A 13,386-nucleotide genomic window follows, 5' to 3' on the forward strand; every position below is an offset into this window, starting at 1 on the left:
AGTACACAAGCACAGTTACTGTTGTGAATAGCATATAACATTCACTATGATAAGTTCTTCCATCTGATTCAGCTCCACAAACTTTATCACTTAACTGAGGAGTGTTACAGGAACATGGAGCAACACAACAACCACTAACATTTGTAATACTAACTAAAGTCACTACCAGCTTCCGATAACAGCTGTTTGTTGTTCTGTGATAAGTTGGGAATCAGCTAACACTATCAACTATTGATAACACTGTTCTTATAATTACCACTGGAACAGAATCCCAGCTTTGGTTACACTTAAAGTACATATAAAAGTAGCTACTAGCTAGGTGTTATGATATGTAGTTGAAGAACTACTAGAATATTATTGATTTAGAGCTTTGGGCCAATTTTAACAGGTGATACAGCTCAGCAGAATTTGCTCTCGAGCTACACAATTAGCTGTATTCCATTTCATTGCATAATATACATATGGTGGAAAAAAAGAATAGCTTATAAACAGAATTGGAGACTTTAATAAGACTACTACAGATATTTTTGAATATTAATTAAGAAACTTCCTTGTCATTTTACAAACAATTTTGTACAGTGTACCAATTCCAAAGTAAATACATACAGTAAATGAAGCACCTAAATGCAGTATAATTAATATAATATACATAATAGATTCAATGATCAACCATTAAAAGCATTGCTTCTCTTGCTGCTGCTTATATATACTGCTTGCTGCTTGTTGCTGCTGCTGCTGCTTATATATACTGCTTGCTGCTTGTTGCTGCTGCTGCTGCTTATACTGCTTGCTGCTTGTTGCTGCTGCTGCTGCTTATACTGCTTGCTGCTTGTTGCTGCTGCTGCTGCTGCTTATACTGCTTGCTGCTTGTTGCTGCTGCTGCTGCTGCTTATACTGCTTGCTGCTTGTTGCTGCTGCTGCTGCTTATACTGCTTGCTGCTTGTTGCTGCTGCTGCTGCTTATACTGCTTGCTGCTTGTTGCTGCTGCTGCTGCTGCTTATACTGCTTGCTGCTTGTTGCTGCTGCTGCTGCTGCTTATACTGCTTGCTGCTTGTTGCTGCTGCTGCTGCTGCTTATACTGCTTGCTGCTTGTTGCTGCTGCTGCTGCTTATACTGCTTGCTGCTTGTTGCTGCTGCTGCTGCTTATACTGCTTGCTGCTTGTTGCTGCTGCTGCTGCTGCTGCTGCTGCTGCTGCTGCTGCTGCTGCTGCTGCTGCTGCTGCTGCTGCTGCTGCTGCTGCTGCTGCTGCTGCTGCTGCTGCTGCTGCTGCTGCTGCTGCTGCTGCTGCTGCTGCTGCTGCTGCTGCTGCTGCTGCTGCTGCTGCTGCTGCTGCTGCTGCTGCTGCTGCTGCTGCTGCTGCTGCTGCTGCTGCTGCTGCTGCTGCTGCTGCTGCTGCTGCTGCTGCTGCTGCTGCTGCTGCTGCTGCTGCTGCTGCTGCTGCTGCTGCTGCTGCTGCTGCTGCTGCTGCTGCTGCTGCTGCTGCTGCTGCTGCTGCTGCTGCTGCTGCTGCTGCTGCTGCTGCTGCTGCTGCTGCTGCTGCTGCTGCTGCTGCTGCTGCTGCTGCTGCTGCTGCTGCTGCTGCTGCTGCTGCTGCTGCTGCTGCTGCTGCTGTTTAGCTAGACCCTCTTCTGCACTAGGCGTTATAGCGTTCAGTATAAGCACATGCGCGGAAGGGTCTCGGGAAATTGGACCACATTCCGTGAACTCAGTTGATACGAATCAAATTGCAGCATTTACTTGAAGCGACATGCAGTAACAAGTAGACTACGTCCTGACACGTAGGGGTAAGCCACATGCATCGATGATCTATCACGTAGCTAGATAAAATATTCTCGAAAATATTTTAATTTGAAAATCCCTTTGAGGCCCTTGTGGTTCTGAGATTGGTTTTAAATTGAAAGTCCATTGAGGTAAACAAGAACGTGGGACTTTCAACCCGCCCAGATCGAACTTTGTGGTGTGAATGTTATGATTGGTTAACCAATACTGAACAACGGTTCGATTCAAGCTAGCAAGTTTTTAGTTCAGTTGCCGTAAATACCAGCTGTAATTGAGCTAGACTAGCAACCCCAGTGGTGAATTAGTATTAAAGGTGAAAGGTGAGCTTTGCACACAGTTTAGCTAGCTATCACTATATAATATGTAACATTCATCAGTTTCTTCGTTTCGCTTTTGGCAACTCTGTTCAGGATTGCTGCCGACGAAATAAAAGGCATGGCTATAGCGCTACAACATTACTATGAAAACTCACGATCTCGTCCAGACTAGCTACTGTCTGTGGCGCAATCGGATTGATTCACGCGCCAGTTGGAATGGATTTTAATTCCGTTCAGTACCGAGGTGAAACTGAATACGGGTGGGTGGTTGGGTAGTCGTACATGTAGGTTCTGGTATACTGAGCTACTGGAAATGCCGTTTGTGCTGATCATGAGCGTTAGTGGCGGGAACGCCCCGTGGTTGTGCAGGTGTAGCTAGCTAGTTCATAAGTGCATTGCATTTGCAGATAGGTACTGATGGACGTTTTATTATTATTTTTATTATTATTGTTAATTAGCAAAGCCCACTAGAGGCAACACGCTAATGAGCATTACAATCACATATCATATATCGTCGCTCTACTTTGAGGGGGAGGGCTTCTACGATCAAATCTAATCTTTCGTCACAATCCCAAAGAGTTTTAGACTTGAACAGTGAACCGGGTGCTTCTGCCTGGCTGACAGCATTGCCTTTAGCAGAGCAGGGATTCCACCTGATGAAGCAAGAATTTTGGGATGCCTTGCATCTTAGATACGGCTGGAAGCTCCTGAACATACCCAGTCACTGTGTTTGTGGGGTCCCATTTTCTGCGGATCATGCTATGATTTGCAGACATGGAGGCCTCACATTTGTTCGCCACAATGCTTTGCGAAACATCACTGCAGAGTGGCTTTCCAAGACATGTCATGGTGTGGCCCTTGAGCCACCTTTACAGCCACTTACTGGGGAGATCATTGCACCTAAGACTGCCAACTGTCAGGATGAGGCTAGGGAAGACATACATGCTAGGGGATTCTGGGGGCAGCGGCAAAGTGCCTTTTTTGAAAGTAAGGGTGTTTCATCCTAATGCACTGAGCTACTGCAACACCAGTGTCCCCTCTTTGTATCGACGTCACGAGGCACAGAAGAAACGTGAGTATGGTGACCGTGTCAGAGAGGTTGAGCAGGCCTCCTTCACTCCCCTTGTGTTTGCGACCACTGGAGGTATGGGAAGGGAGGCAATAGTTTTCTACCGTCGTTTGGCTGACCATCTATCTCGCCGCGGCTCTACTAGTTACAGTCAGACTCTGGCTTTTATCCGATGCACATTGTCTTTTTCTCTACTTCGGTCAGCTACAATGTGCATACGTGGAAGTAGGTCCATCTCGCATCGTTCCTCTGATGCCTCTCCTGAGATGGGCCGCATTGATGAGCACAGGGACTTTTAATTAAACTTTCAGCAATCTGGTCCTTTTTATTCAGTTGTCCAGCACGTGCTTTCTTTGTGCTGGGGGTGGTAGGCAAGGGCAGTCCATCCAGCCTGGGAAAAAAAAAACTTACAGCGTTCTAAATGTTTCAAGATCTATTGTGTCGATGTTAGGAATTTGAAAGGAGTTCCATTGAATAATTGTTTGTGGGAGGAGGGAGTATTTGTACACAACAACTCTTGTTTGCAATTGAGTTAGCTTGAGAGGATGTTGAGCACAGGTGTAGGACACTGGAGTTGGTGACGGTAAGCAATGATCAGGTATTGCTAGTAAGTTCCTGATAATCTTGAATAGGAAGGTGAGTCTAGCAATTGTTCTTCTGTTTTGAAGTGTAGGCCATTCAAGACTGGTTAACATATCTGTGATGCTATCATGGTTTTGGTTAGATCTGTGCCAGGGTTTGTTCAAAATGAAGCAAACAATGCGGTGTTGAATCATTTCTAGTTTACTAGTACTAGTGTGATGATAGGGGTCCCAGATGGCTGAGCAGTACTCTAATGATGGTAAGAGCAATTGTTTGTAGATGTGTTCTTTAATTTCTGATGGTGCATTGTGGAGATTTCTTTTTAAGAATCCAAGGAGTCGATTTGCCTTGTTACAGATGTAATTGATGTGAGGATCCCATGATAGTTTGTGGTGGAGATGGATTCCAAGGTAATTGTGTTCTACTACTGTAGCCAGTGGAATGTCGGACATTTTGTATGTGAAGGTACTCTTTTTATGGTGAAGGTACTCTTTTTATGGTGAAGGTACTCTTTTTATTGTGTGTTGTTATCTGTAAAATTTTACATTTGGAGATGTTGAATTCCATCATCCAGTCAGTTGCCCATCTTGTTAGTGAGTTTAAATCATCTTGAAGTATTTTATGGTCTTGTGGTGTTTTAATGGTTTTGTAAATAAGAATATCATCTGCAAAAAGACGGATCTCACTTTGGATGTTGGCAATGATGTCATTGATATAAATCAAGAATAGAACTGGTCCAAGAACAAACCCTTGGGGAACACCAGATGTTACATCACAAATGGATGATTTAGAACCTTCTACTATAACTTGTTGTGTGCGACCATGAAGAAAGGATTCAAGCCAGTGTAATACATTCCCTCTTATTCCATAGTGCCTTAGTTTGTAGAGGAGTCTTGAGTGAGATACTTTATCAAAAGCTTTAGAATTAATCATGCAAGGCTATCAGAATTTGTTTGGTAGCTAAGCAAATCAGATGGTTCTTGGTAAACCTGATCACCAGAAAGCCTGAAATGATGCAATTAATTGTGTGGCTATCAGATGAAATGCGCAAGTCACAGATGCAATCTTCTTAGAGACAAATGGATACCAAGCAGCCGCCATAATTCCAATATCCTGGTCATAGCTAAAGAATTTTCTGTGCTCACTCCTCAGAACTGTGCATGGGATTTGACATATCTGTTAAATTAATTAATTAAACTAATTATTAATGTGTGTGTGTTTGCCTTGCCAGTGCTCCATAACTCCTTGGTACCCCTATGTCTAGGTCCCTTATTTATTTTCGTACATTTGTCTTGAACCATAAGACGTATAAATCAATCAAATTTATGCCATGATTACCTATGACCTGAGCAGCTTTATAATGCTATGTTCATGAAATGACCGATTTTTATAGTGACACATCTAACATTATAGCTTATACGACATGCAATGCTTTTCAGCACATTATTTCTCTCTTGGTCAGTTTCCAATTTCTTGACTTAGTTATACAAAGATAATTGTGTGGTTAGCTGCAATTTTATACATCAAGTTGATCTTATATGTACATGTTTATAGTTAGAGTAGTTGCAATAATCCACACAATATCTATTATAGCAAGACTACATATCTGGCTCCATTTTGAGTTAATAAAATTCTAAATGGTAACACTCTTGAAACTGTTTTTATAGCTAAAACTTAACTTAGACATTCTCACAATATTAAATTTTATTAAAATTATTTTGTCATGCTCAATAGATAGTGCCAATCTCAGAAATAATATTATGTTGGGTTGGGAATTTGGCATGCATGGTGCTTGAAAACTGAAAAAGAAAGGTTCATTTTCCTCCACACACCCCATGCATTATAAAGGGAAAATGGCACAAGCATAGGTAAGACACAGAGAAAACAGAACATGATGTCACAATGATTGTGTGACGTGTACGTACTGTACATTTTTAGCATAGGGTATAGTTGTAGTAAACCATGAAGTTAATCACTGGATTTATTGTCAGGATTGGTAATTTTCACTAGTGTAGAAATCGTTTCATGCGTTGAGCTTCATTGAACTCCAGCGATTTTACAATGAACTTCGCAATAGAGTGCTATTATTGTATTTAAAACAAATTCTGACCTTATTTTCAGGTACCTGTGTTACTAATCACTAGTAGTAAAATTAATGAATTCTACTTTGGCATCTAAAATGATGCAAGTAGCTAATATGTTAATTAGTTTTTCATTATGTAATTATCATTGGAATTCTAATACATTGCACAACATCATAATGTGTTATGACATCATATCCTACCCCTCTGGGTAAGATATGTCACTGCTAGGATTCTTAAGTTGATAAACAACCACGAAGGTATGATGTAATAATCACTGAGGCAGAGCTGAGGTGATCATTACATCATTCTTGAGGGGTGAATATCCACTGAAGAATCCTAGCAATGTGTGTCTTGTTTATTTAGGCAATAGCCTCTGTATCTGGAATTTTGTTATATAGTAACCCACGGCCACAAAGGATGTTATTTGTTTGTGTCAAATTTTGTGGCTACGTATCTTACCCAGTAAGACACCTATGTACAGATCTTTTACCAGTATAAACCCTGCAAACTTTGCAAATATGAAACAAAATCTGAATGTCATCGTCAAATTGAATTTAAAATTCCATTGTCAAATTAAATTTAAAATGACATCTAGCTACCTGGACTGTCTTGAAACCATACTTACTAGCTGTAAGTTTGTATGTATTATAATGAGAGTAACTTTTGGATCTCAGTGATCTTTATAATTAATGCCTTCTTTGTGGTGTGCAAATACAGTATGTTTAACCAGCTACGTATGCACTTTTTAAATATAATACTGATAGGGATGTGGCTAACTATAAAAATTTATTTAACGTTAGAAACTATAAAGGTAAACAACTACAGTGGAGATGTCACAATGACGCAACAATTTCACAATGATGCAAGGTGGAGTTGTGGTTTCAATCATGGCTTTGTTATGCTGACTTTGAAGAGGTTTGTACTTTTGAGTTGGTGATACAACCTTCAGAAAATTATTGTGTAGCTGATGAGGAGTAAAGTGAAAGTAACTACGCACTTTTAAGTTTGCGCCTACTTGTAAATACCTCCCATCTGACAGTATGTATTTTTAAGTTTCAAAGTATAAAATCTGTTTACATTACAAACTTTCAAAGATTACAAAACAACACAGAACTTGGCACTCAATAAAGCTAAGATTTGCACAATGATCAACATATGAACAAACCCCAACCCCACATTGATGTTTATCCCCATACGAGCTCGGATAATGGAGCAATCTCAAGTTAAATGTGCACTGTTTATGTTTTGTGCCAAGGTTCTATTGGGGTATATATTATAGAAAATTTTTTATAGACATCTCGGATGCCGGAATCTCTACTTAGCTGGTTTGGGATGTTTACTGATTGCAACTAAGCCTGTGAAAACACAAATTATACCCTGTCACAAAGCAGGTCATTTCTTAGCATTCTCTATCATGTACTATGTTATAAACCAAATAAATGTTCAATAATAGCAAATATTGTGTGACCATAACATAATGGCATTAGTAATAAAAGTTGAAAGAAATGATAGCATAACTTTTGCATAGAACCACAATATATTGAATTTGTGACTGGACCTGCAAAATTAGAGCATTTGAGCACAAACTACACTCTACCACACAACTCAGCACTGAAATGTAATTAATGTTAATTTTGCATTCTGTAACTTGTTTTATGAAGTCAAGCAAAATGATAATTATGAGCTAAAAATTCTATGGCCATAGCAAGATTACACACTAAACGTTGAAATTTTAAAAAGTAGGAAGATTTTATTCTTGTTTTTGTAGGCCTGGTCACATTAACTATGCAACAATCCATTATTACTCTTTCAAGTAATCTGTGAAGTATCACTACTAAAATATAAACTTCTTTACCCTGCATCAAAAACCTCCAAGTTACTAACAACATCATACATAACTACATACTTAGTTATCACCTTATAGTTATGTAATCATAGCTCCTCATGAAGTACCTGAAGTACCTTACCTCGTGAAGTAACTTTTTCACAAGTCAAGTTATTGGTTATCAGGTACATGCAATAGAAAGGTATAAGCACTATTTTGTGGATCCGATCAAATTTATTGTTTGGTCTTTTTCTCACTTCATACTCCCTTTTGGCTATAGACACAGGTTAGGCCCACAGACCTTCAGCACATCACTACGTGTGTATTCTTATGCTATGTCCCTGTGTTTACCACTCATGTATTGCTATAAAGCACAAATAAATAAATAATATAAGTATCCCTTCTTGTATATGAGTGCTACAATAATGATAGTAACGGTCTAAGCTTCAACCATGAGGTCAAATTTTGTAGTTTGTTATGTAAACTTCATTAATTTTGTTTTATGGCTGACCAAACTAGCTGCATTATTAAATCCATACATTCAATAGTTTGTGTGAAGCCAAGTGTGGTTCTGTACAGGGCTGTTGCATCAGCTCCCAGGAATTGACTGTGTTCCTATCTGCTTATGTATAGTAAGGGTCTTGATGAGTATTCTTCCAATCAAAATTCCGGTCAGGATGTTGCTGCTTCTCTTCAGTTTTCCTTGTCCATCCCGCATATATTCCAACATGATCTTTAGCTCAATCTTTATTCAGGACAATTCAGGATTCATTCTGACTATTGCATTAGTTCATGACTTTAGATATATTATAATATAAATATATGCTTATGCACTTTGGGTTTATAATTTTTGTTATATTGTGTTTCTTTAATTTCAGGATGGCAGATCTCGAAGATAATGTTCCACTGTTATCAGATAATCAAAGTTAGTATGGATAATAGTAGAGCAGTTTATAGATTTTTACCCATAAAATGCATAGCTAAATTATTGCCAAATGGATTCAAAACATTATCAGTAATACTATTTGCAATCCAATTGGTCTTGAATTTAAAGTATAACTATAGCTATCCATGTGATGTCTATAAAGCTGCAAAAGTATAATAATGTATATCCACATTGTGCAGTTCTCTAAAATATAACTGTCTTAAATCATGCTTCATGGTGACTGCTTCAGGTGACAAACATGTAGTGAAGGCTTCTTCAAACGATGGACTATAGCTTCAAGAAATGCTTTCAGATAAACAGAACAACTGTAGTGCAAATTGTATTAGTACTTTAAAGTCCATTATATAGCATGGTTCATGCTATACCTTTACATAAATGTGCTGCACTACACTTGGATAGCCCTCCAAATTTGAAGTAAATCGACTAAAGCACACATGAGTTACAGTAGGTGGTGCAAAGAAAAAGTAAGAACAATTTGAAAGTGCATATCTCAGTGATTTTGAAAAGGAGGTACCCTACCCTGAGGGAATTTCCATAGCAACAATGGTTAAAGTTTATTCAGAACCTTTTGAGCTATGGATGCATGAAAACAATATTTCTTGGTTTCCGTAAAATACACTTTTATCTATTACACACCCACACTTTTATTTATCTATTAAGGCTTTACAGCACAAGTGCTGAAGGTCTGTAGGACACTGGTCCTACAGCCTGTTTAAAGATGTTTTGCAGTACTTGCCTGCATGACACACTTTTTGATATGTAATTTTGAACTGATTAAACTTAAGTCTACTATGCTTGAAAATATTACAATTGTTCTTTCTGGCAATAATTTTTAAATTTGCTTTTGTATATGAAGTTTATTTTGCAATGAAAACAAAGCGAATTATGATATAAACACCTGTTATGAAATATTGGCTGTGAAGGCACTCTCTAGAGTTCCTATGGATGCATATACATGAAATTGACAAGGAGAAAATATCCTGACCACCTGACAGACTAATGTAAGCATTCAATCATAAATCAGATGGCTGCAGATTCGAGGCTGCACAGGTCCAGGAATGAATCTTTTCTCTTATCAAACATACTTATTACAAGATCTACAAACATGACAGGCTGTAAGACCAGGTGTCACCTTCAGCAATTATGCTGTAAAACGTTAATAAATGAAAAATGTGACCAGATTTGTGAAAAGGGGTCTTCCACACACATCCTATTTATGAACAATGACAATTCATTAGTTTAGATTGGAAAAACCATTGACTTGAAATTTGGTCAGAAGTGAGCACAAACATAGCTGAATAGATGAAGAAAAATTCAGTGTAACTTGAACACTTAGATATGGTGTCCCAAGTTCACAGAATTGGATGTGTGTGGAAGACCCCCTTTTGCAAATCTGGTCACAAATATGAAAGGTCATTAAAGATGAAGTTGGCAATACCACAATATCAAAAGATAAATGTCACAAAGAGTGCATGCATAAAGGCTTTACAATGATTTGATACACTATTTCTTCTAGATGGTTCTACTGACTCCCTTAATGTTACTGGGGAAACGTCAACAGCAGTTGGTGACCAGAGTGGATCACCACCAGAATATCATGCCACTGTTAATGATGTTCCAACAACAAACTCCACAAACAGTTACCTTTATCCTCAAACAGAACTACGCCCAATGACTGATGGTGGTGGTCAGCATAATGTGACGGTTGTAGTGAACCAGGTAAGCTATGTGTATATATTCATGGCTACACTATAAAAGTGCTGGAAATCAGTCTAACATGTCATTGCAAAGTACATACAATACATCACACAACATGATCTTGCCTTAATGTATTATTACTATTTGGCATTGTCATTAAAACATTTAGTGTATGGTTCATTTTAAAAGGTGTCATGAAAGGAGAGATATTCAAAACGTATGATGATTGAAAATGATGTAGTGTGTACATAATGACGTGTCTATGGAGTGTATAGCTTAAGTCACTCCAAGTAAATTTTTGGTTTTCCATCCTCTACCATCACGTACCAGTGAATAGTGAGTATTTCAATATTTTCCTTTAAAAATTCAATTGCTTTGATGTTGGACAACCATCCTAAATGCATATATCTTATACATAAGTCTTACAAAGGATTAACGACAAATTGTCCACTCGCTGACTTATTTTCAAAGACCATTTTCACTCCCAATATCTGTGACCGGATTTTGGAAAATCAGTCTGAATAATGACACACACAAACTACATATAAATCTGCACTTTTAAGCATCACCATTAAAGTGCTTATGCACCTGTTGAAATATTTTACAGAATTAATTGTAATTCAAGGTACTGACTAGTGATTCTAATGATTTTAAAGTTGATTGGAAGTTTGGAATTCCTTATTCATTGAATATCGGAGTTGTAAAATGGGACGATTTTCAAAAATCCAGTCACATATATACAAAATGCCACTACACAAGAATATAGTCCAAACTATGGTATAAGGATCAGAAATAAAATAAAACAGGCATAATAGAAAATATATGCCGCACTATATAGCTATATAGATACTGTTTAAAATGTATTTTAGAGTTTATACATCACTGATCACAAAAATAGGTGGTTGCTGAATGTATCAATTAACCAATAAAACCTTTAAAGGCTTTGACAATACCAATGTAAAGTTATCTGGAAATTGATAGTGCTGTTGAACGAAGATGTGCTTTGTCACAAATGATAGGACTGCTAATTATGCACAATAAATACCTTAGCAATTTAATGATGCACTGATACCACTTTTCACTACTGATCCAATACCGATACATTTGAGGCCAGAAATATCATTCCAATGCCAATACATTGCCACACATAATCATGTTATATACTCACAAGATAAACCAACTTACTAAACATAGTTACAAATGTACATTAACAATAGTTTATGGCTTCAATGAATCTTATTTTGTGGCTTATTACCATTTCCACTGTACTAATAATGCTAGTATATGGCTTCTTTCAAATAATTCATGGCTTAGATCAGCTCTTACTCAACTCCTTTCGATGCACTATTGACACCACCATCTTGAAAAGTAATTAAATTATGTCATTTACAGTATCAGTTGGTATAGGGAATTTATATAGTAGCTTTACCAATACAAGTCTGATATTACCAGAATAGGACTGATACCGATGCTAGTATTGATATCGGTGCATCACTGATTAGCATACACAATTGCCTATTTTCGGTATTTTATGTAACGTAACTAAGTTATAAAATTCTTAACATGTTGTCTCTATTTTATAGCCAGTTGGTGTGGTGTATCAGAACAATGTTTCAAGTCCTGGGCAGGAGTATACTAGAGCACTAAGTGTGCTCTTTATTTGTTCTGCAGTGGCATGCTGCTTCTTCTGGCCTACTGCATTGTGTGCCTGCATAGCAACTTGCGTGGTAAGTGGGCACACAAATGTTATATGTGCACACAAATGTTATGTGCACACACAGTACATGTTAGTATAACTGAAGACAAAACCTTTTCTGTTTTATAAGGAAAATAGTTCTATGACTAGCATATTTATGTGTATAATGTGAAATGTGTTGTTATAAACCAGATCCTCGCTTATTTTTTAACAGAAGTGTTAAGCGTATAGCTACCCAGACAGAGATTTATTCAAATTTTCATTTAAATTGCACATTAGCTAAGAAATCATTCTAACAGAACATGAACTTTTATATCTAGAATCAGATAATTGCAGCATTAAATAAAAGTGGTCCAATTCACAATTTTTGTACTCCGCAATAACTGTAATTCATGTAGTTGAGATATCAGTTTGATATCCAAAATTAATGCCATTATTTTTAGTGCTAATAGCTGATTTTAAATGTGATTTTTATTGTATCCATAATTCACAATCAAAAATAATCCACCCACATACAGAGTAATGCATATTTACATAAAATTTGTATAATTATATTGTGGTTTCTATATAATTTGTACAGGTTTATTACATGGCAGCTAATGGTAAAGATCCACGTCCAACAATAGTGGTAGCTATTATATTAATCATTATTAGTTTTGTTGCTGGAATCCCTTTATCAATTTGGTACATTTCAACTCATCTCAATAACAATGACCATCATAATTATAACATGACTGATAACTACACTGCATTATTATGATCCAGCATAGTAGAATTTGTACTTTGTAATGCTGCTTAAACTATGGCATACCATGCAGTGTTGGTATAATGTTAAATATGCTGACTACAGTGAAACCTGTGTATCGGGGACCAAGGTACAGTGTCCTGATTTAGTTTGGGACCATTACCAAGTGTCCAGATTGTGCAGGTGTCCTCGTTTTCAAAGTGTCCCGATTACAAGTTCCACTATATAGTTAGTGGTAGCTACAAGTACATTCAACAGAATTCATCATAACATTAAGGAACAATTATATTGAAGATATAATACATAGACAATCACGGTCATTCTTAAATAGGGTTTGGAGATAATTTAGATTTAAACAACTGTCGTTGTGAAGTAATAATAAAAAATAAATAAAAGTGATGCCTATATGATATATCAAAATAAGGCCATTTGTCTTGATCAAGATCAAGATCCTATCAAGATCAAGCATTGTTTCAGAAAGTTAGCCTAACCCAATGTAGGCAGGCAGCTGATTATTCATTACAATCTTACATACACCTGACTGTTTTATTAGAGCTGAATGCTCTATTAGAGTATCTGTTTGATCTTTTATTAATCGTTTTCTTTATTTATTGAGAATTGAAAGGGTTGACATCCCTTCTCCT

General features: G+C 37.4%; 1 protein-coding gene across 1 annotated transcript; it reads left to right on the forward strand.

Moving 5' to 3' along the window:
- The first annotated feature begins 1,943 nt into the window (after positions 1 to 1,943).
- On the forward strand, positions 1,944 to 13,042 carry LOC136246581 (uncharacterized). The gene is made up of 5 exons (XM_066038072.1): positions 1,944 to 2,100; positions 8,536 to 8,582; positions 10,120 to 10,322; positions 11,885 to 12,028; positions 12,578 to 13,042. Exons 2-5 carry the CDS (start codon positions 8,537 to 8,539, stop codon positions 12,755 to 12,757), a joined length of 573 nt encoding a protein of 190 aa, XP_065894144.1. The 5' UTR covers positions 1,944 to 2,100; position 8,536; the 3' UTR covers positions 12,758 to 13,042.
- The last annotated feature ends 344 nt before the right edge of the window (positions 13,043 to 13,386 follow it).

This window comes from Dysidea avara, chromosome 2 (assembly GCF_963678975.1).
Source record: "Dysidea avara chromosome 2, odDysAvar1.4, whole genome shotgun sequence".
In the NCBI taxonomy this organism is placed as follows: Eukaryota; Metazoa; Porifera; class Demospongiae; order Dictyoceratida; family Dysideidae; genus Dysidea; species Dysidea avara.